Source organism: Dioscorea cayenensis, chromosome 20, assembly GCF_009730915.1.
Source record: "Dioscorea cayenensis subsp. rotundata cultivar TDr96_F1 chromosome 20, TDr96_F1_v2_PseudoChromosome.rev07_lg8_w22 25.fasta, whole genome shotgun sequence".
Lineage (NCBI taxonomy): Eukaryota > Viridiplantae > Streptophyta > Magnoliopsida > Dioscoreales > Dioscoreaceae > Dioscorea > Dioscorea cayenensis.
Genome location: NC_052490.1, coordinates 30053018 through 30075654, shown reverse-complemented (window position 1 = coordinate 30075654; position 22637 = coordinate 30053018). Strand labels below are relative to the sequence as shown.

The 22637-nt window shown below is 36.2% G+C and overlaps 4 protein-coding genes across 4 annotated transcripts; 2 read left to right on the top strand and 2 right to left on the bottom strand.

Annotated features, from left to right (window-relative positions):
* Positions 1 to 1255: 1255 nt before the first annotated feature.
* On the top strand, positions 1256 to 5189 carry LOC120251141 (RWD domain-containing protein 1). The gene is made up of 12 exons (XM_039259682.1): positions 1256 to 1442; positions 1520 to 1585; positions 1663 to 1730; positions 2085 to 2118; positions 2349 to 2418; positions 2612 to 2669; positions 2805 to 2933; positions 3811 to 3902; positions 4249 to 4333; positions 4566 to 4641; positions 4767 to 4846; positions 4977 to 5189. Exons 1-11 carry the CDS (start codon positions 1436 to 1438, stop codon positions 4838 to 4840), a joined length of 759 nt encoding a protein of 252 aa, XP_039115616.1. The 5' UTR covers positions 1256 to 1435; the 3' UTR covers positions 4841 to 4846; positions 4977 to 5189.
* Positions 5190 to 6474: 1285 nt separating this feature from the next.
* LOC120251616 (DEAD-box ATP-dependent RNA helicase 15) lies at positions 6475 to 11511 on the top strand. Its single transcript, XM_039260204.1, has 12 exons — positions 6475 to 6672; positions 6774 to 6890; positions 7566 to 7666; positions 8360 to 8532; positions 8667 to 8898; positions 9028 to 9146; positions 9718 to 9774; positions 9856 to 10040; positions 10459 to 10603; positions 10698 to 10781; positions 10869 to 10932; positions 11167 to 11511. Coding segments are annotated over exons 1-12 (1290 nt in total). The 5' UTR covers positions 6475 to 6670; the 3' UTR covers positions 11178 to 11511.
* A 921-nt stretch (positions 11512 to 12432) lies between these two features.
* On the bottom strand, positions 12433 to 18048 carry LOC120251418. The gene is made up of 9 exons (XM_039259940.1): positions 17832 to 18048; positions 17591 to 17723; positions 17273 to 17376; positions 16043 to 16214; positions 15745 to 15885; positions 15448 to 15652; positions 14681 to 15342; positions 13360 to 14546; positions 12433 to 13325 (listed from the first exon to the last, which is right to left on the bottom strand). Exons 1-9 carry the CDS (start codon positions 17894 to 17896, stop codon positions 12761 to 12763), a joined length of 3234 nt encoding a protein of 1077 aa, XP_039115874.1. The 5' UTR covers positions 17897 to 18048; the 3' UTR covers positions 12433 to 12760.
* A 1026-nt stretch (positions 18049 to 19074) lies between these two features.
* On the bottom strand, positions 19075 to 22524 carry LOC120251127. Its single transcript, XM_039259667.1, has 3 exons — positions 22407 to 22524; positions 21955 to 22143; positions 19075 to 19540 (listed from the first exon to the last, which is right to left on the bottom strand). The coding sequence occupies exons 2-3, from the start codon at positions 22134 to 22136 to the stop codon at positions 19354 to 19356; spliced, it is 369 nt and encodes a 122-aa protein (XP_039115601.1). The 5' UTR covers positions 22137 to 22143; positions 22407 to 22524; the 3' UTR covers positions 19075 to 19353.
* Positions 22525 to 22637: the final 113 nt, after the last annotated feature.

Sequence of the window (22637 nt, the reverse complement as noted above, 5' to 3'; positions counted from 1 at the left end):
TGAGCCACGAGTGAAAGATCCCTTTGGTGAGGGTTAAGGAGAGTGGGCATCGGGCAATCTTAAGTGGGTATTCTTTGTCTTGAGTGAGTAAGGGAGTATTGTACTCTTTATTCTATCACCTCTTTTTAGTGGATTGTTTTCCGGGCTTGCCTCCTCAGATATAGGCAAAGTTGTGCCGAACTGGGTAATTAATTTGTGTGTCTTCTTTTATCTTGCATGTGTGTTTTTATTTCTTGTAAGATTGAGTGTTTACCTTACACACCTACCCCTCCGGAACTAACATGAGGTTGTTGGTTAATCTTGTGACGCCTCGTGGGTTGAGTGGCAGAGTGTCTCTCCTCGAGATCACCGTGGCGGTTGTCGCGTCTCGTGGGTCCACAGGTTAGGGGCATGACAATCCAGTTCAGAGAAAGAGAAAGAGAGAAAGCGAGCTTAAAGCGTGGAAGGAGATAAGAGGTTGGTGGTGTAGGTGGGATTGGACTTGGGTCGGGCTCGAGTCTGACCGGTTGGACTAGTTTGAACTGGATCATCGAAGTTTGCTTTCAAGCCCAATTTTTATTAAGGAAAAAAATTAGCAAAATTCTTTGTGGTGCCCCCTTGCTTTTCCTTAAATTACTTGCCGGCCCTTTATTTTTTATTTAATCGATGAATATTTTCATATATTTTTACAAAAAAAACATTTTTAATATTTTTAACTCATGATAGTTTGATCAATGTACCTTTTTATTTATATAAATTTTTATTATAATATATTATTAGATGTATAATAAATTTTGACCAATAATTAGAGTATTTTTTTATTAAAAACAAATATAATAGCTAACCAATATAATATTTATATTCTTGCTAAAAACCCAAACTTTAGCTCTAAATATGATACATACAAATAGTAATACAGATGTTATATTTATACTTATGTTATATGATTTGTTCATATAAATAGATAAATATGGACAAATCATGATTTTTATTTTTAATTGTGAGATGATGAAATACCATCGTTTCGTTGCTAAGTTTCTTTTTTTTTTTATAGTGACAAACACTAATCCTAAGCAGGCAAAAAAATTATCAAGCATCTTCACTCTCTTGAAACTGGGGAGTGTGATGAAAGGAAATCGAACTCATGTCTCTCACAAACTAGTCCAAATAATTGGGTTTGAAAACAAATTTCCATACTCTAGTTCAATTTCTCTATTAGTTGGGAAAAATCCTCATATAATATAAAACATCAAAATTTGTTGTCAGTTGGTAAAAAACAGAAAGGTCTCAGGTAATTACTGATGAGAGAGTAGTGGCGGATAATTTCTCTATTTTTCAGGGGTGGCAAGTAAAAATCTCCATATCAGATCATTTAACTGCGCGGCGTCGCGGCGGCGGCATCTTTGTTCCTCTCTTCGCCGAGCAAACGGAGAAGACGAACGACGAGCTTCGTGCGATGACGGGTAATTGCTGCGATTCCATCGATCTTACTGTTTTTTCCCTTCTTTTTCTGGTTTTTCATCGAACACCTGTTGTGCAGACTACGCGCAGGAGCAGGAGATGGAGATCGAGGCGCTGCAAGCTATTCTCATGGATGAGTTCTCTGGTATGGATTGATTTTTTTCTTTGATTGGTGTCTGAAATGGTTGTTCTCCTCTTATTGTTTTTTGATTGTGTCTGCAGAGATCGATTCCAGTGAGAGTGGGTTGGCGACGACGAACCGGTGCTTCCGAATCGTTCTATCTCCGCAGGTGAGTAAATTGTGCTTTCTTGGTGTTTGATCTGAATTGGAAGTTTTGTAGATAATGGTTGTTTTCAGGATCTGCAGAGAGATTTGTTGATTAGGGTGGATCATTGTAGAGATTGTGGGATTTTAGCAGCCATTAACAAGATGGAGTTTTTATGTGAAACACGTAGTAAATAAAAAAATATATATTTGTTTTCATTGAAATAATGCTCCAGTTTTGTTTGGAAGTCTCATAGTATAACTTCATATATGATATAATCTTTTGTTGGGAATGGGCATTGGTTGCAATTGCTGTAAATGAAGAGTGTGATATGTGTTTGATTTTTCTAACAACAATATTACATGATATCTTACACAGGATGATGATATTGATGAGGCAAATTATACTCCAGGTATGTTGATTCGCTTTTATATAATTTTTAATGTGGGCGTTGTCATGCCGCAAAATCTTCTTCAACTATGTAATTGGCAGTGCATATTTTGTAATTTAAGTTCATGAAAAACGTAATACAGGGGAAAAAATTGAATGTACACGTACACACACACACAAAGGTCAATCACTTAAGTGGAACAACATATTGATGCTAAATTCCACTATATGATGAATGTATTTCTTTTGCAGTTCAACTAGCTCTTATTTTCTCTCACACGGAGAGCTATCCCGATGAACCCCCACTTTTGAATGTGAAAAGGTTTGTGAGTAGTGTTTTCTATTATGTGAAAGTAGGCTTGTGCTCCAGTATACATTTGAGAAACTCTATAACTGTCATCCTGTTCTCACTAAATTTTTGGATATGTGCTCCAATTACTTTCTAATGGCTAGAGAACATTCTCTGCTATAAAATTGATTTGGCGACCTTATTGTCTATGTTATATTTTGCACAGTATACGAGGAATAAAACCTGAAGATCTAAAGATACTCAAGGAAAAGCTGGAGGAAGAGGTTTGCCCTAAAGAAAATATCTCCTTGAACATCTGTTGATATCAGAATCATTTCCTGGCCTGCAACAAGTTTATGTTCAATCATGATTTTGACTGTGACTGCCAACTTTACATTATTTTTATTTGCATTTTGTAGGCCTCAGAAAATCTTGGCATGGCGATGGTCTACACACTCGTGACATCAGGCAAAGAGTGGCTAGCAGAAAAATATGGGCATGCTGCTGAAGAAGAAGAGCTTGAGGAGACTGATACTCTAAAAGATGAGGTATTGCTGGCACTTGGTCTATGACATTAACTGGTTTCAAGATTTTTAGTGAGATCTTAGGTTCAAGCAGTAGGATTTAGGTTTAGAATGCTAGGTATAAATTAAACTAACTCAATTTTTTGTATGAAGTAGAGACACAAGTTTTGCTTCCATTTATTACTGATTGCTTTCTGCAGCCTATTTCATTAACCACTGCAACTGATCCTAAGGTAGTCCATCTTCTTCTCAGTTGCTACATGACTAACTAATAACTTTGTAGAAAGTATTGCTTGCCTTTATTTCTGATTGGTTCCTGCAGCGTTGATATTTCACCAACCACTGCAACTGAGCTTAGGGTAGTTCCTCTGCTTCTTACACAATGTTTATTTTAATGATTTTAAGTGGTCAGAAATATTGAGAAAAACCTTACTAGTGGACTAGGGCGTCATTTAAATGTCTGTGAATAGATTTGTGGATGTAAGCGTGTGGACCTGATGATTTTTTTTCAAGCTACTTAAACTTGAGATGATATAGTAAGCTTCATTTTGTTCCATTGACTGCTGATAGCAAGGTGTATGTAACCATCCCAGATAGTTATTTGCAACAAGCAAGGAGGACTACACACACACCCCCAAAAAAAAATAAAAATACAAAACAAATAAGTGAATAGGAAGAAGAGAGATTCTGAATTTCCCTCTCGCAATCTTACTCATAAGAATATATATAAATTTTTTTATGGTGATAACTACCTTTTCCATGCAGTCAGTATTTGTTTTTAACTTTTAACTAATCTTGTGTTGATTTATTAATGCATGTTCTATTTGTATGTTAGTTCTTATTCTTTTACCGCCAATTTGATCAAATCTCTAACGTTGTGTGTCCCTTGTCATTAATACAGATAATTGTTCCACACGGGGAACCAGTTACTGTGGAAACATTTCTTGCTTGGAGAGAACGATTTGAGGCAGAACTAGCACTAGAGAGAGCCAAGTAATCTTTCCATCTATCTTCTTAACTGGCTTGTTTACGGAGCTATTTTGTCTTGATACCAAATTAAGTTATTCCTTTTCTTCTAATTAATACCAGAAGAAGATGCCGTTGAAGTGAATTTTCTTTATAGGAAATGGTATAAAATTTCTTTTATGCAATACAATCTTGAATACCGTAGGCATGAAGGATATGCTCACCCTGCGTTTTGTAAATTTCTTATTTGGGTCCAGCATTGATGAGTTTATTGTTTTGGAGTGATTTATGTTCATATTACTGCCATAGCTTTTTCATATACTACTTTTACTTTCTCTAACTGTTGCTGCTTTTAAAAAATTCTAATTTTCAGGTTGATGCCTGAGTCAGCTCTTTCTGCTCCCAAGGAGAAGAAATTGACAGGGAGGCAATGGTTTGAGAGTGGAAGAGCTCAAGGGGTAACTCTTTCTGTCTTTACCTTCTAAACATGGATAAGCTTGTGTTGCATCATACCGAACATGTACAGTTCTCATCTGTTTGTTAATTTTGGCTCAACTAGCATACATCCGTATGAAACTACCAACTGCTGCCTCTTTGTAGGAAGATCACTTATATTATTCTAGTTCTCAATTTCCCTTGTGATTCATCAAAGATATATCTTGTATCTCATATCCTGGAAGTTCTTTTCAGAAAGGTTCGGCGGTGGTTACTGAGAGGTCTGAAGACGAGGAAGAAGAAGACTTTGACTTTGATGATGATTTTGAAGGTGATGCTTTATACTGCAGTACTAAATCTAGAATTCATCTATTCAGTACATCATATGCACAATGAGAGCATAATACTTATACCCACTGTCAGTCTCATTTATATTTGTTGTCAATGAGATTGCAGATGATGAGGATGATATGCTAGAGCATTATTTGGCAGAGAGGTCCAATGATCCATCAGAGGGATCCAAGAAATGAACAAAAGTATTAACATGGATCTGGTTTCATCGCTATTCTTTCAATTGGGGATTGAATCCCCGCCGCTTACAATGTGCATGATAAAGTCGTGCTTTTGTTTAAATTTATTCATTTCCATCTACTCTTTGCTTGGCAGGCAGATTGTTGTTTCTGAAGAGGCAATTGCATGGATCACACTGCTATGTATACTTACATTGTTACAGCAACCAAAAAACACCCCAAAATTTTGCCACCTGTGGTTGTAAATCCTGCTGACTTAAGTTCCTGAACAGCTGGTTGTTTTTTAAGTTGTACAAGGTGGAAGGAGAATTAAAGTATTATTTTTCGTACTTGAAATTCACATGGTGAAGTTCTTAGTTCTTTTCTGGCCTTAAGCTTTTCAATTGTTCTTTGGTCAATAATGTGTCTAATTTGAATCTAATTTGGTATCAGTGCTTAGTGAATTTGTTGTTTATAGTACGAATGACTAAAAATAGACTAACATACTTTTAAGGTGTCTGCAACATATTAATTAAGATTTAACCATACACTTAAACAAGCTGTTAAAAGGATGGGATGTTCTTTTGTTTTCATTTCAGTGAAGTTATTCCAAGTAACCATGTTTTTATGGCATGCTGTGAATTCCGCCCTACAAAAGGTCATGCATGTTGCAGTTCACACCAAAAGGCAAGGTCTTACCATGCAAAATTGCCCCATTGGTCACAATGTTCTTTCATGAAAATGAATGATGATGGTTCATTTATTTTCACAATGCCACTTTACGCCTCACATTTCGCTCATATTCACAAATTAATCATCAATGAAATTTGATTTTTGTTTTAAGTTTGAAAATCTTTTTGCCAAAATGACCGGTTAGACCGTTAAAAAAAAAAAGAGAGACTATGTAGAAAAAATACTATGCACACACATATAGATCTGAGACCACCCACATATAATCATTACTCACACTCCTACAAATATATCCCTCATTCATCATTTGAACATGGACCCAACTATCAATAATCAATACATATTTTTTTTTAAGTATTTAAATTATTAAAAGTTACTTTACTTGCATGGTGAAATTTTTTATTATGGTTATTGTTTTATATACTTATGAAATTGCAAGAAAAAAAATGTTCGATTGCTTACAATTTGCAAACTATGAATTTCAAATATAATTATTATGCATATTCAAATAATTTTTTTTTTAATTATAGATATCCTATATATATGCTTAATCACAAATTTACTATATATATATATATTTAAAATTTTTACATAACTAGAAATTAACCTAAACAATTTTTTTTTGAAAACCCTAAAACACTTTTCACACTATTTTTAAAATATAAAAAATTTTCAAACTATTAATATATATCACGATTAAGATTATCACTATAAAAGAATTTTATTTCAATAATTATCATCAATTGTTTTAATTTTTTTAAAAATTCACTGCAACTTTGAAGGGATATGCTTATTTTGAACCGATACGAACACACCAACCGGATCAAGATCGGAAACCCGCATAGAACCAGATCAGTACCATTAGATAAGATCAAACGGTCGAGATCGATTCTGTTGAAAGGACAAACTTATCCCCAAATCATGAGTTCTCTCCCTATAAATACATCGTCTTCGGATCGAAACGCATCTCTTCGCCCCCTTTTGCGAAACCCTAGCCGAGGGTTTCCCGTTTCGTCTCTATTCCTCTCTTTGAAACCCTAGAATTTCGATCCCCTCTTCCCCGAAACTCTCCCTCAGGGATTTCTCCTTTTTTTCCAGTTTTTTTCTTGCAGACATCCCAGAACCTTCGGTCAAACCCTAATCGGTGATATCCGGTCTTGAATGTGAGTAAATTTGTTTTTTCATCGATCTATGCATGTTCGGCTTTTTGTTTTTGATTTGGTTTTTGGATCTGGATCTGGATCTGATTTGCTCGTTTGTGTAGGATGGGTGAAGCTAGGGAGAACAACGACTATGAGGAGGAACTTCTTGACTATGAAGAAGAGGATGAGAAGGCCCCGAACTCGTCTGCGGCCAAGGCTGGCGGCGAGACCGCCAAGAAGTAAGCCTCTTCTTGATTATCATCCTTTTATCTTTGTCACATGTCGTTGTTGTTTAATTTTTTCTAGATCTGTAGCCTTATTATGACTATCTTTTTAAGTTGAGCATGGTTATTTTCTCTTGATAGAGAAATAAGCTATTTATTTATTTTCATTAGAGATAGTAGTTTTTTTTCCTCAGATGTTTAAATAAGCTATTTACTTATTTTCATTAAAGATAGTAGTTTTTTATTCCTTAGAGGTGTAGACCCAATTTTTTAAATTTCTCTTTAAGATGAAGACAGTTTGGTTGTGGTTTGTTTGTAAATGGTTTTTTAACACAAGATTCTTAGTGTCATAGTGGTAGTATAGGAAAGCAAGTTCCTTTTACAAATATTCTTGTTATTAAGTTCAAACTAGAGAAAACAACGCTCATAAAAAGTTCAAACGGCCATCCATGGGTTGAACCAGCCTATAACAAAGTCTGTTGCAACACAATGCTTTGCAAAATAACATGGATAATTTAAGTAAAAGGGAAAAATTTTCCACTGGTTTGTGCATAGATGACCTCGTTAAGGTCAAGTGTGGCTTGAGCTTCCCTCAAAAGTCCATTCTATTTTCAAGGATACTGTTCATGGTTGATTATTTACCTTTAAGTTTCCACAAATCATTTAGCTGTAAGCATCTGTATGTTGCAGGGGATATGTCGGGATTCACAGTTCTGGGTTCAGAGATTTTCTTTTAAAGCCAGAGCTTCTCCGGGCTATTGTTGACTCAGGATTTGAGCACCCATCCGAAGGCAAGCTACTTGACTTTTTTCTCTGAAAATGAAAACAATCCATATGTGCTCCAATTTAATTTTTCCTGTTCCAATTCACGCACTGGTTAATCATTGTAGGTTAATGGGCTATGAGGTTTCTTTCATTGCTGATTTTTTGAGTCATTGGCTCTGCATGCATCAGCAACTTCTTTGTATGATAATATAAATTATCAACTGTTTTATGTTACTTGGTCCTTTTGTGATCTGTCAATGCCATAATTTCATTGTTGCCACTTGCCATTGTTTGCATATTTGTGATAAGATAGTTTGATTACTACTCGTCTAACATGGCTTGCTTTGAAAATGTCTTCTTTCTTTAGATGATTGGAATTTTTTTTCTTTTTTTTTTTTTCTGGTGAGTCTGTAATGTTACTTCTAACATACATTGCATGAGGTTTTCTTCTGGATGGCTTTTATGAAACCTGACATTAAATCTCCAGTGACAACTGATGCATTGCTTTTACACAGTATTGCTGATTCTTAGTTGGATGTTATACCATGCCATTGTCATTATTGACAAGTTTTGTTTATTTGATTGCTCTCAGGTAAACCCTACTTCTACATTCTGTCTTCGAAGGAGAATTTGGTAAACCTTTCCATTAAATGGAGAAGACGATAAATTTTTTACTTACTGGGTGTGCTACGCTCCAATTTTGTTTGGTTCTCCACCAGTACAACACGAATGTATCCCTCAAGCTATCTTGGGAATGGATGTCATCTGTCAAGCAAAGTCTGGCATGGGAAAAACTGCTGTTTTTGTTCTCTCAACACTTCAGCAAATTGAGCCAATTCAAGGCCAGGTTGCAGCACTTGTCTTATGCCATACCAGAGAGCTAGCTTATCAGGTTTGTGTTTGAGACACTCACTGGATGTTGGTCTTTAGTATCTCATGTGATATATCCTCTGATAACTTTGTATTGGACTTATGTTTTGATGTCATATATCATACTGATCTTATGGTAGTTTTATTTTATCACAGATTTGTCATGAGTTCGAGCGGTTCAGCACATACTTACCTGATATCAAAGTTGTAGTCTTTTATGGCGGAGTACACATTGCAAAGCACAAGGATATACTGAAGAATGAATGCCCTCATATTGTGGTTGGGACACCAGGGAGAATTCTAGCACTAGCGAGAGATAAAGATCTTTCTCTGAAGAATGTGAGGCATTTCATTCTTGATGAATGTGACAAGATGCTTGAGTCATTAGGTATTATTTTAAAAAGCTTATATTGCCTGCACATGTTTTATTATTTTCTATGAAATCTTCCACCTGTCTTACCTTGTTTATTTTAATTCTCTGTATATTGGTTATTTCACGGTTGTGAATGTTGTGTAGACATGCGGAGAGATGTTCAGGAGATTTTCAAAATGACACCTCATGACAAGCAAGTCATGATGTTCTCAGCTACGCTTGGCAAGGAGATCCGTCCAGTTTGCAAGAAATTTATGCAAGATGTAATGCCCTGTGTCTGCCCCAGCTCAAATTTTCAAGTCATCATTATCTTGAACCTTTTCATGGTGTAGCCAAGCATTTGCATTCCTAGCATTTTTGACTTTTTTATCTTTGGGTTGATGGTTTAGTACATGAATCATTTAGTGCAACAATCAGGCGGCTCTAGTTTTAGGTGTGCCATTTCTTGAGATTCTTCCATTTTGGCTGGGGTAGTGTTGTGGCCCTCACGTGTTGATTGTTCATAGCATGGGTTGGTTACCTTGCCATGTTATGGAGGCTCATTTCATGCATGGGTTTGTATCGCTGTCTATAAAGTATAAGGTGCATACCAGTGTGTAAGCCGGGCACAAGGGAGGAGGTTGAAATTTGGAATGCACTGTCAGTTATGTTATATCTTATTTGCTAGCAGTGCTGTCCTTCCATAAAAACAAGACCTTGTTTGGAGGCCATTAATTTCAAGCAACCAGACTGGGATGTTGGTTCAAGTTAACGTATATCATGCATTTGGTTCTGGATTCAGATAGGTTGAAGACAAGCTGCTAATCTTCTTTACTGACGTTTCTTGCCTTTCAGCCAATGGAAATATATGTTGATGATGAGGCCAAGCTAACCCTGCATGGTCTAGTACAGGTATCTCTTCTATTTCATACCATTAATTTGAAATTTTTTTCTATAACCATTTCTAAATAATGAATCTGATTCATTATACAGCACTACATCAAACTGACGGAGTCGGAGAAAAATCGTAAATTGAACGACCTCCTCGATGCATTGGACTTCAATCAGGTGGTTATCTTTGTCAAAAGCGTCAGCAGAGCAGCGGAGCTGAACAAGTTACTAGTGGAGTGCAATTTTCCATCAATCTGCATTCACTCTGGAATGTCACAGGAAGAAAGGTATGTCATTAGTTTATGTACAAGATTTATGAATGAAGAAATTGGGGCTACCTTATATTGATAATTGGGATTCTTTAATTGTTATATTTAACTTGATACTAATTGTCTCTTACTATGTTTTTATCTTTGTTATTTGACATACTGTTAGTTTTCATGCCTGATTTTATGGATGTTTGTCTTGATGTTATACAAATTGATATTATAGAATTTTTAGATTTACACTTTGGTAAAATGGTGGCGATTCACACTCTATAGTAGCAGCTATAATTATGTTTAAGTTAAAAAAAAAAGGTTTCTCTTGTATCGTATGATATTTGTCAATGTTTTGGTTTAAGAAACTGCCATGATTCAAGATATATCCAATGTTATATTTTTTGTTAACCAGGATAATCTGTATATAACAATTTCTTTTTTGCAGATTGACAAGGTACAAGGGCTTTAAGGAAGGGCACAAAAGGATTCTTGTGGCCACTGATTTGGTTGGCAGGGGCATTGATATTGAGCGGGTGAACATTGTCATAAATTATGATATGCCCGATTCTGCTGATACATACTTACACAGGGTAATCATTATCTCCATCACTATGTGTTCTATGTGACGAGGTTCATCTTCTACCGCCGTGTTATCTGGTTAAGTGATTTACTTTTGTTTGCTAGGTTGGTCGTGCTGGTCGTTTTGGAACCAAGGGGCTCGCAATTACATTTGTGTCATCTGCATCTGACTCAGAAATTCTCAATAAGGTAATTACAAATATGGTTTTGTCAAATTTATATTATTGTTGCTGCTGTGATCTGCTCGGTAGATGATCTTATTTTAATGTTGCACAGGTCCAAGAGAGGTTCGAAGTTGACATTAAGGAGCTTCCTGAACAAATTGATACCTCTACATATAGTAAGTTCCCTGAACCATTTCTGATTTGTTTTTTGTGTTATTTAATTTGGTGAATTTTTTTCCCACTGTATTTATTATTCCATGTTTGCATAAATCATTTCAACAGCATGTAAATAAATACTCTTAAAAAACTTGTTTCTGGCTTAGTGACCTGTCTTTTTTTAATCAATTGGTTTTTTTGTCAATCTGATTTTTTTATTTTAGAACTGATGGTCATTTCTTCTTCTCTTTCAGTGCCTGCCTGATACTGATAGCCGGTCGGATTGTTTTGGTGAACAATTTCAGTTACTCTTTGCTTGTGAAGGACTGCTAGCTATAGGGCAAACGTTTGTTAGGCCTTCAGTTGGGTTGCTAAACAAGGCGTATTCTGACTCTGTCTTTAAGCAGTTATTTTGGTAGCAGTCGTTGAGATGTCATCCTAAAGTCAAGACTTTTAGAATCATTCAGTCATGTTATTAGTCTCCCTCTTCATTCATACTCAGCCATTATGCAGTATCATGCAGTTGCTATTATTATTATTATTATTATTATTATTTTGAATCTACTTATGACCTATGCTTTAATATTTATGTTTTATGATCTCGCCTGCCTCTTTTGTGATTTTGCGTGCGTGAATATGGTATGCTTCTTCGGATCTGGGTTATGTATGTGAAAATTGATCTTTATTTGCTGTGGGCTTATATTTCAATTAAATAACTTAAGGTTTCAAATTAAGTGATATAGTCCAATTTTATCGGATATATATATATGTATGTACATGGAAGATTAAGCACCGTCAGTTGGGTTAAGCTTTGTTAACTTTGTTTTGTTTTGTTTTTGTATTTTTTGCCTTTTAGTTGCAAATGATTAAAAGTAGTGGGATCGTCTATCCATCCCGAGTCATTGCTATGCCGGCTTTAAAGTTTGGGTTATTGTTTGAATCTGATTAAGATGTCGTTCACATTGAGGGCAAAGGAAAATGAGTCTTAAGATATGTAGTATATTCATTAACTGAAACAAATGGCAGCACCTATTTTGGAGTATACTGACAAAAATACCGACTATAATCTTTTAAAGAATCTTACTCTATTACACGTGCAGCATGATAAAATTTCTCCCTTGCACCAAGCTTAGGGCCCTGTTCGATTTGGGGGTGTTTTTCTGTTTGTATATATTAGAACACCATTCAGATAGAGAGGAGCCGGAGCCTAAAATACGGTTACTGTTACGCAACCAAGGTTTGTGTTTTGTCCACATTCCTCATAAACAAATAAATAAATAATGAAGTTCATATCCCTGGTTATTTTAGACAATCAAAGTCAAACCGTACTTATATCTATATCTTCAAAAGAATTTCTCTGAGCATGTGATATCCGTACAGAGCATGGCAAACAAACAAATAAGTCTGCTGAAAAATTAACATATCTGTGAAATAAAGGCAAACGAAAGTGAACGTGATGAAAAGGGAGAACATATTTTGTCTTCAGCAGAGCAGAGAATCAAAACTCAGAACACTAGATATCATCATCCAGCATAAACTGCCATTCAAAGTGAGCCGGTTAAATACATAAGAGGATACATGGATCATTAACCAGAAATCATCTTGCTGATCATCCCCAGCAGATGTTCATTGATTACAAGGAAAACTTTTTATTACTGAGACAAGGCAACCCTCCTCCGTAAACGAACGTACTTTCAATCAAAACTATGACGATAACAATATAATATACTGTTCTATGACTCAAAATCTTTCTGACACTATACAAATAAATCAAAGATTCAATTCACACGACCTGACGTTCATTATTGCCAACATATGAAGTGCAATAAGAAATCCCAAGTATAATACTTACTGTGGACGTACATTTGCTCGAAGTGAATGAAAATGAGCAGCAAGGGACTCATAGTCAGGGAGTTTTGGGTGAACATGAGAAGATTTCTTGAGTGAATCCTCCCGCGATGATAAGCCTTCAGTCGAACTAGATGTTTTTGCAAGCCCAGTATTCACTGGAGCTCCAGAATCTACTGAAGCAAGTTTAGAAGACTTGGAGATTTCCTTGTTTTTAGGAGGTTCTGCTTGAGGAGTAACTTGAGGTTGCTCAGGTGAGAGTTTTGTTTGAGAAGACTCAGAACTTTCTCTTCTCTCCAAGTTTAGAGATTCGGAAGCAGAATTTGATTGAGGTCTTTTTTCCGCTTCGCCGGGATCATTGGACCGAGTAGTGAACCTTGAATTATTGGCCCTTTTACTCTCTGCCGGTAGAGCCCTGGTCCTCCGAGAAAGCTTTACACCTCTCTTTCCTTCACTACTGAAAGCATGATATGGCTCTGATGTGTCTGCCTCATCAGCATCTTCATCGAAGTAACCAAATGGCATTTTCAATCTCGATTGCATGTTTGTCTTTGCACCCTCGTTCCTGATCAGACACCACTTGCTTGGGAGTTTCTGACCTGGTAACATCCAAGTTATCTTTGGACCGGGTTGATGGGAAATCTGGAATAGAGTATGATTCTGAGCTGTATTCCTTCAGATCTTGTCTTGGTGTTCTTGGGCCATATGATTTATAAGCTGAGTAATCCAATTTTGCTGATTCTCTTTTCTGATTGGAAAAATTGCGATTCTCAATGTTGCCTGAAGAATTTCCCAGGGATGGATCCTCATCTGTGCGGTCTCTTCTTTCAGCAGTATAATTTGATTCTGAGCTTTTATCCTTGCTAAAATTCGAAAGAACACTTGAAGCTCTTGATTTAGGCTGGTATGCCTGTGAATGTGGTTCTTGGTCATATTCTTCCCCATACGAGGATTCAATCTCATCAGAAGGTCGATCGATTGCACTTGGTTTTGATGATGCTGAAACATTAGGCAGTGGGTCTTTCTGATAAGGTGGCTGAGGGAAACCTTTGTGTTTAAAACCACCGGTTAGCCTACCCCCCCATTTCAGCCCTTCCACACTATCATAACTAGAATAATTTGAAATACCTGCATCACTTGTCATTCTAACTGCATTGTTTGATTTTGCTTCTAGTGAAGGGACTCTTGACGGACCTCTGGTTTGTGGTTTTTCTTCCCTTGGATTGTAAAACGGCTCATCCTCTGAGTTAATAGAGTTCCGAGAAGCATTTTCATTGTGAATTGACTTGTTACTAGATAACCTATTGGAGCTAGGCCCTTTCCATTTTGTATCAGGATAACCCAGTTCCGCTTCGATTTTTTCTGAGCCATCAGAATGAACAGATGAAAGGTGATTTTCATTAGCCTCTTCGACTTCCTTGTTCAGGAAAGAATATGATTTATCAGGTTCTTGACTAGATCTTGCTGATAGCGAGCTTTCTGAGGAATTCTTCTGATCAAATGGCACTCTACTAGGCTCCATCACTTCTTCATGCATAATTTTGTCAAACACATCCTCCCCTTCATAATTGTGGTCATCATAATCATCAAATGCTGCTGAATTATCGTCAAAATGTGGGGATTGGTCCCCTTTTTTATTAGTTTCTTCAAAATCCTTATGGTGACTTTTTGTTGTTGCTTCAAACACCCATTGCGGACTTTTATCTTTGTCTGTAAAACTACTCTCATGTTGCTTGGGACTAAATTGATCTTTAGTTGGCAAATATCTGACCTGCTTTTCTTCTTGCTGGGTTGAGAATGTATCCAATAATTGGTCATCTTCATCAAAACAGTAGTCATCAAAAACAGGCTGCCCACCTCCAAAGCTTCCTTGTCTAGCACCTGTTTCAGATTTCTCCTCATAATTTGCATTCATCTGACTGTTTGTGTTCCATCTAGTGTCATCACCGAATGAACTTGTACTAGCAGATTTACTATAATTTTCATTTCTAATCTCTTCTGCATAGTCATCGTACTCGTCTTGATCATCCTTATAGTTCTGCACAAAAGGCTCTGAATTTGAGATGCTACTCTGAATACGAGAAGGTGCCCCTCATCAACCTTCTGATTGATCTCCAAATGATCATTCCTTCCAGAAATTTCACTGGAGTGATACAGAGACTGACCAGATGATCTGGGCATGCCACTGTAACCATCATATGTTTCCTTGGCTTCTCTCCTTGAGCCAGCTTGCGACACTTCATCTATCTTTCTGCTCTCCTTTCTCATATGCATTCCTTGTGAGGGTTTCACATCATTATATGGCATAGGTACAGACTCCTTGGTGGCATATTCATCTTTTGCCTTTGCAAACTCTGATCTATCCAAGCCATCATTAATGTCATACGGAGCACTTCCACGTCTAGCAAGTTCAGCGGCAGCTCTAGCAGCCATACTGGCTCTTTCTGCTGACTCAGCAGCTGCCTGAGCAGCTGATGTTGCATCCTTAAATTCCATGTTCCAGCTTTGCCGGTTTAAAGAACCATTCTCCATCTGGTTTGCAGAATTAACTTCTTGCCGAGCAGATCTTCCATCCATGTTATCTGTTCCAACAACACACAAACCCATGGATATTTGATGCTTTGAATTATTATTCTGTAATCACAGCAAAATAATCAATCAGGGAAAAGGTGTTTTGCTTCCTTTACCTGGTTTAGAATGCGAAACGGAAGGTACTGAGGTGCTTGGAGTATTAATATTTGGTGCGGAGGAGGCATTAAACCCAGTGGGTTTGCTAGGAATTTCATTTTGGGACATTCTTGTGCTTGGCTCATTCATGCTGCTGGGTGGGTCTGAAAAGTTTGATGATTTCACAGGCATCTGGTTAACACTTGCAAAAGTGCTGGGGCCAGCCTGGTAGATCACAAAGATAAGAAGTTTATAAGTTTAAACGCTACTTCTAACTCACTCAAGGAACAGGTAACATGATATATTCAAAACTGTACCAGTAAGTCTTCATTAGGCTTCTGAAGCTGATCTTCAAATGGTTTGGGATCCCATTTGATATTGTGTTCCTCTGCTATAGAAGTCATGACCTTAACTTTTGTCTGCCCATCAGGTGCTCTGGCTGACAGTTTCTCCACTAGCTATGTAACAATACAAGTCTACAGTAAGAATAAGACTAGCAACCATAACCATGAAAGGCTTACATTAACAGCAAAATGATTGAAATCAACCAAGCAACTAATATACTTATTTGTCACTGACTGAAAAAAACAATGCAGCAGTAACATGGAAACTCACCAAGCGGCTAACTCCACAATCTGGCCTAACTTCAAGTGCTGAAGTAATGAATTCCTTCCCATATTTTGCTAAAAACTGCTTTCTCACATCCATGAGTTCTGGTATGTCTGCACATCTTGGGGATGCAAATACCACACCAGCAATTGCTTCCCTCAAATCAATGGGGCACATCCTAAATCCAATATGTATTCTTGGTAAATATAAAATATGTAATAGAGTTCAAACAGCATAAAAAATGTTGTGAAAATTTTAGCAGAGCCTACATCAGGAATATTATTGTAACAGAGACCACCAAAACTATAAATCTAGAATATGCTGAATACAAATTTTGCACGATTTCCAACTCAAATGCCTCTAAATAATAATAAATCATTTTTACCTAAAACGGTTATCCTGTTGGTATTAGTTTTTTCCCCCATTGGAGCCTCAAACAATTGGATTGATACAATGAGCAGGTGTGTCAAGCTCCTTCTCTGTTTCATCTTAATCTTCACTACTACAGCAATTCATATGGTCACCCTTTAGTTTGAACAGTGTCCACCAAAATAAATCCATTTTTGGTACAGAGGTTTTACACTAACCAGTTCAGCTCTATACATAAACCCCAACCCATGTTATTGATATAACAGTAAGGTGAATATAACATTATGAGTACATGAAAAAAAAGTGGAAGCATGGATTGTCTAGAAAATCAGATATTTAGAACTACAGAGTATAAAGTAAATCAAAGAGGTCTTGGAAGTAGCCATCATTGTTTGCACTATTAGCAGGCTAACTTGGGCTCTTAATCATCATAAAGCAATAAAGATGATTAGTTCATGAATGATTAATAGAGGTCAGCCATTTTCATCAGAATAAGCATCCATTGAAAATAGCAAAATTCAAACAAAAACCCTTTTACAATAATTGCCCACAGTGCCAGTAAGATCAATAAAGCCGCCATCTAGTTCAATATTTTGGTGTGCTGTTTGCCTTTTTACTTGAATTAGATCAATGTCAAGAAACGTGGACATAATAACATAGCATTGCAGAGTAGAAGAGCTTCATAAATTAGCAGAAAGGGAGTGATATAAATCAGGAATTGGAACATATAACCCAACAGCATGTCAAATCGAATGAGCACTATTACTCTTGACAGGAAATAAACTCAAAAATTTGTATGTAATTATGATTGAAATTATTATAAAAAGGAGTCAATAAGGGCAATAATGGATACCCGCATACACTTACTTCTGAGACTCAATAATTGGTAACCGTGCCACAATCAGTTCACAGTAAATGTCAATGAGTTCATATGCTGACAAGGTCTTCTCTTCTCTGATCACATGTTCAACCTGAAAAGCACAAGGACAATAAACATAAGGACAATCTTATGTCACAAAATTGCTCCTTTTTAGATCCAGAATCCCCATCTTTGGTTTGTAACATTAAACATTACAACACCAAGACAAAATTTATATCTTGCAAACTAAAACCTCAGCAGATCAAGGGACAAAGTTCTCATTTTGAACTAATTTTTCAACAAAAAAAGAAAAAAATAAAAAATACCCGGATCCGCGCAGTTTGTTCCTGTCCAGCCTCCAAGAGCTGCGCCAGATCCCGCCGCATCTGCTTCACTTGGATCTCCTTCTTATTCCTCATAAGCTTTATCCTCGACATCGCCAGCTTCAGCGACGTCTTGCTGCAATCCAAACAACAATCCTCAGCCAAAAAACCATCAAACAATCCAAAAACCTAAATCCAATCCAATATCACATAAAAAATCAATCTGAAACCCCCCAAAACAAACCATTTCGCGCCCTTGAAGCTCTTGGGGAGCATATCAGCGGCGATATTCTTCGATTTCTTATACATCTTGCTCCCAAAACGATGCAATCAAAAGCATGAGGATTCGATTCTTTTAGGGTTTTATGAGGGGAATTGAGAGGAGACTTCGTCTCGAATCCTTACAATAGGCTACTTCGACGAAGACTCATCGGTTTCGTGCGGGAAGATAACGAAAAAATGAAATGAGAAATTGAAAGGAAAATTAAGAATGATAAGACGTGAAAAGACCATAATAGCCCTGACGCTGAGAGAAAGAAAGCGAAATAATGAGGGTCCCCGCCCTGGTAACGTGGGCAGTTGACTAACGGAAACACGGAGCTTAAGCGGATTTGACTGTTTCACCAATGAGATTGTGCCACGTATGCCCTTCTTGGAGAAGGGAATGCCTAGGAAAATGTACTTTTCTGATGAGATTTCTATGATTTTATTGAAAATAAATAAAGGTTTTGTAGTTAACCCTTGTGAAGCCTTCAAATTGCTCCCTATTATTCACAATTATGAAAAAAAAAATATTTTTTATAATATTTATATACATTGATGAGATTTTCTTGACTATATTTAAAAAATCAATATAGATTTTGATATTATATAATCTTAAATTATATAATAAAAGATATTTTAGAAAATAGAAATATCAAGATATCTCATATCTCACAATAAATGAACACAAAAGTTTTTTTATAAAATAATTTAACAATTTAGTGCAATAATCCATGGTTAATTCTAATGAATATTTGCAATTTCAAAGTATCTTTTAAAATAGAGAGATCTAATAGCAATGAAAAACTTATCCAAATAATAAAAATTTAAGCCATTTAAACAAGTGATTTTGTGTATAAAAAAAACATACTTTGAAAAAGATTTATCGAAGGGTCAACAACCAAAACAACAAAGTGAAACCTCTGGATGAATGGGGAATACATTTGAATTCTATAGCAGTATAAAATTTTTGGTAAAGATCTAAAGGGTTGCTTAAAAAGCATTACATGACTAGAGTCAAATGTGGCAGCTTGCAGACTTCTAAGAATAAAAAGATTAAAACTATGAACCAGAATACATACCCATGCATTCGGATCACTAAATATTGAATGCTTGAAAGACTTAATTAGAGACGTGAAAATTATAGAAGTTAGGTAAACATCAACTTTGTGACAACTTATAAATCACATCCTTCTAATAAAACAATAAAAAAGTGGCCCAATGAATTGATTCGAATGAATGCTGTGAGTTAAGCCTCTGGGTCCAAGACCGAGCTACTTTTCAATCAACCTGAAAATTTTGCAGTTTTAAAAGGAGATAGGTTTGAGTCTTATAGCAAATTATCATGTAGACAAGCCAGCAAATTATTGCGGCAATGATGCTTGTCTTGTTGCTGATTCATCAAGGTTGAAAATTGTATGGAATGAAAATTTTGAATGTGAAAATGAGGTCTGGAACTAGAAAACCTCAAGACGTACATAACTAAATTGCAAAATGGTAACCTCTTAAACATAGTAGCCGGTAAGAGTAAAGCCTCTTCCAACGATCTCACCGACACAGAACCATGCGTATAACTCTAGGCCAAACAGGGCAGCGATGCCAGCATCCTCAACCTTGAGCTCTTTCTTATTCCTCCAGATTTGTTTCACACCATCCAACTCCTTCCAGAAAGCCTCATAGCGACCGGGAATACTATTAAAATGAAGCAATAATCATTTCTCAGTAACCAAAGCATAACAACTTATGAATAAAATTTGAATGTGATATTCAAGCATACAAACCACAAAAAAGCTTCAATTCACGAGAAGAGTATGAAAGTATGAAAAAAATCAAGATGGCAAAAAAGATAAAGTTTGACTCAATAAAATTGAATATGATCAGATGTTTCCATAATGAGCACTAGGTCTCATACACCAACCATGGTATGTTCATTTGCTGACATTTGGGAAGGAAACCAAATCCAGAACAAAACAATGAATGCTCAGGATTGTCACTGGTAGGACATCAATTAACAGTTTCAATTCAGATACTTCAAACAACGTAAGCACATAAGTCACAAAGAACATCTGGCTATAAAAGAAAAACCATTGTTTTAACTTGTTACTTATATCTGGTCTGGGACTTTCGTTACTTGATCCTCGGTGGCATCCAACAGTACCAAATGCCATTTTCAAAGTAATACAGCTAATAAAATCAATATATTCCACACTACAAGGACAAGCTTAATGGTGAAAAGTTTTAAAACTACCCAATTTGGTTTTAGAAAGATTAAGAAGATTGTTTAACAGGATAAGGGGAATTATTCTTTATAAGTGATACTGAACATAATCACTGAAGCGTCATATAAATGCAACTTTCCTAGCTCATTCCAAGTTAACAAAAAGGAGATTAACTACAGTCTGAAACCAATAAACCATTGCATGGGTAATCTGCGCATCTATAATGAATCTATATAGTAAACTAAGCATAATTAAGATGATTTCAGAAACAGAAACAATTCATCTCATTTAAAAAATAAATCAGAGCAACCAACCAGCCTAGATGCGACCCCCAGTCAACAAATTCAGCAGGAGAGGATTAATAAAATGAACATAGATAAAATGAGCAAGTCAACACTTGCTAAGCTTATTGAATGAATTGGTCAATTCTAATAAATGAAAAAGGGAAAAAGAAGAAATCCAAGCATAAAAAATCACACAACTTAGGGACCTTCATTCTCACTTCCAAGACAATATCTTCAATATCCATCCAGAAGGAAAAGGGCCAAAAAGCTATTTAATCAACAAATGTGACAAGATTTAATGTGATCAATACTTTCCATTCATTCTTTGAACTTGTGTGTCAAGTTTAAACTATGTAGTCAACCTGAACAAACCTCAGGTAATAGCTTGCCTCATATGCACCACTCAAAACTATCAACAGCTTAAAGTTTAGACAATTCTACAAGTTTCAGCAAGTCATGTTGCCATAACAGTTGGCACAAGTTCCCTAGCATGAATGCTCTTACATTTAACTACATACACTATTATGTTTGAATGCCCAAACAAATCACTTGTGGTATTCCATGTAGCAAGCTGCAGTTGTGAAACAACTTTCAAGTTTTCATTATATTTACTTTAACAATAAAGATGTTAATATTCTTATACACCTGAACTATTGGACAGAAAATACTGTTTCCAATTAAACAATCTAACAGAAAAACTGCCTAACAATATGCATCAAGGTATCTGAATCAGTGTATCTTCCAAAGATGAACACTTTTAACTGCTTATTCAATTCTACAACATATTTAAATTTCAATACATGGTGAAGCAACTCTTCAGTGTCAACAAGAACAAACTAGATTGTTTTGCATCAATGAGATCAATGGCAGTTGGTGTGCATTTGAGAAATAACTAGAAAAATGAGTTACATCACCATGACTAACGGTCAACATAAAGTAATCTTCATATAAATTGTACAACATGAACAGCTAGTTACTTTAAAATGATTAACACTAAGACATGATATAAATGCAAAATAATTTCTAGAGAGAGTTTGTAGTTAGTCACAAACTCAAAAACAATGAAGCCATGTGACATTAATCACAAAACCCTAGGAACTTCAACAGCATAATGGCTCACTTCATGCATTGGTTAATATAACTACGAGCCTTGGACACCTGCTCCAAATAATTCATTACTACACACTAGAGGCCAATGAAGTAGTTAATCAACCAACTGAATTCACAGCAATCCAGTGAGATTGCCATAAAGGTGAGTAGCTATTCATGCACACAAATTGTACGCAGATTACCAACTATTTCATCAATAATCCTCTATAAAACCAAGTTTAAAGGCCAATGTACCAAAGATTAAAGGATTGGTGGACATGTAAATGATTCATGTAGAGAATAACCATCACACCAAAAGCTAATCTACCAATGTAATTCTCTATGCATACCAAGTCATCATCAAATTTCATCCCGCTACTAGAACAAATGAGGATTCAGGATCATTATACACAAAAACGTCTGGTTCAATAAAATTAAACTTAACATCAATTCCTCACAGACATATAACCATGAGAGGAACAAATTAAACTACAAAAATAAAACCGATGCTGACCTCGCAAGACGCGTGTAAAGGAGCTGCTTAGACAGCTCCTGGCACTTCTCAATGGTGGGCGGCTCCACAACATACTGCTTGTTCTTCTCCATCAACTGCTTGTAGTACTCACAGCCGTGTTTGCCCACAAATTGTGATGCCTGCTTCGCCTTCGATTGGAGCTGCATCAACTTCGACGCCATTGTCGAACTGCAATCCAAATCCACAACGCACAAAAATAACAACCATAAATCAAACGACAACAAATCAAAATCGAAAAAAAGGCTGAACATTCAAAGATTTCACAATCAAAACCTGATTCTTCAATTCAGATTAGCAAAATGGATGAAACTTCACAAATATAGATTCAATGGAAATGGTGACAATCCCTAATCTAGAATGACAGATCGGCAAAACAAATTTGAGGGATTCAATTCAATGATGCTGAAGGGATTGTGAGAGACGCGGATTACCTTCTGAATTTGGTGTGATTCGAAGGAGAATCACAGCTGCTAACGAGGGTTTTGGGAGATTTTGGGGCTTTTGAGTGGATCCAAGCAAAGTCGAAGGGATACCAGACGTTAAGACCGGACCGTTAGTGCTGGGGTTATATTTATATACCCTTTTTTATTAATGGGCTTTGGGCATATAATTTGAAATATTAAGGGGATGGTAATGATAATGCCGTGGTCACCGTATTATGG

Excerpts from the sequence above, each read along its gene's own strand:
- LOC120251418 (XM_039259940.1), bottom strand. The coding sequence starts at position 17,896 with ATGTATAAGAAATCGAAGAATATCGCCGCTGATATGCTCCCCAAGAGC. Across the intron at positions 17,724-17,831 it reads AGCTTCAAGGGCGCGAAATG|CAAGACGTCGCTGAAGCTGG; the intron begins GTTTGTTTTGGG and ends TTTGGATTGCAG. Across the intron at positions 14,547-14,680 it reads CACTAGATGGAACACAAACA|CAAGAAGAAAAGCAGGTCAG; the intron begins GTCAGATGAATG and ends TTCTCAACCCAG.
- LOC120251127 (XM_039259667.1), bottom strand. The coding sequence starts at position 22,136 with ATGGCGTCGAAGTTGATGCAGCTCCAATCGAAGGCGAAGCAGGCATCA. Across the intron at positions 19,541-21,954 it reads CTTTACACGCGTCTTGCGAG|TATTCCCGGTCGCTATGAGG; the intron begins GTCAGCATCGGT and ends TCATTTTAATAG.
- LOC120251141 (XM_039259682.1), top strand. Across the intron at positions 1,586-1,662 it reads TCTCATGGATGAGTTCTCTG|AGATCGATTCCAGTGAGAGT; the intron begins GTATGGATTGAT and ends TTGTGTCTGCAG. Across the intron at positions 2,670-2,804 it reads AGGAAAAGCTGGAGGAAGAG|GCCTCAGAAAATCTTGGCAT; the intron begins GTTTGCCCTAAA and ends TGCATTTTGTAG.
- LOC120251616 (XM_039260204.1), top strand. Across the intron at positions 7,667-8,359 it reads ATTTGAGCACCCATCCGAAG|TACAACACGAATGTATCCCT; the intron begins GCAAGCTACTTG and ends GTTCTCCACCAG. Across the intron at positions 10,782-10,868 it reads ACTCAGAAATTCTCAATAAG|GTCCAAGAGAGGTTCGAAGT; the intron begins GTAATTACAAAT and ends AATGTTGCACAG.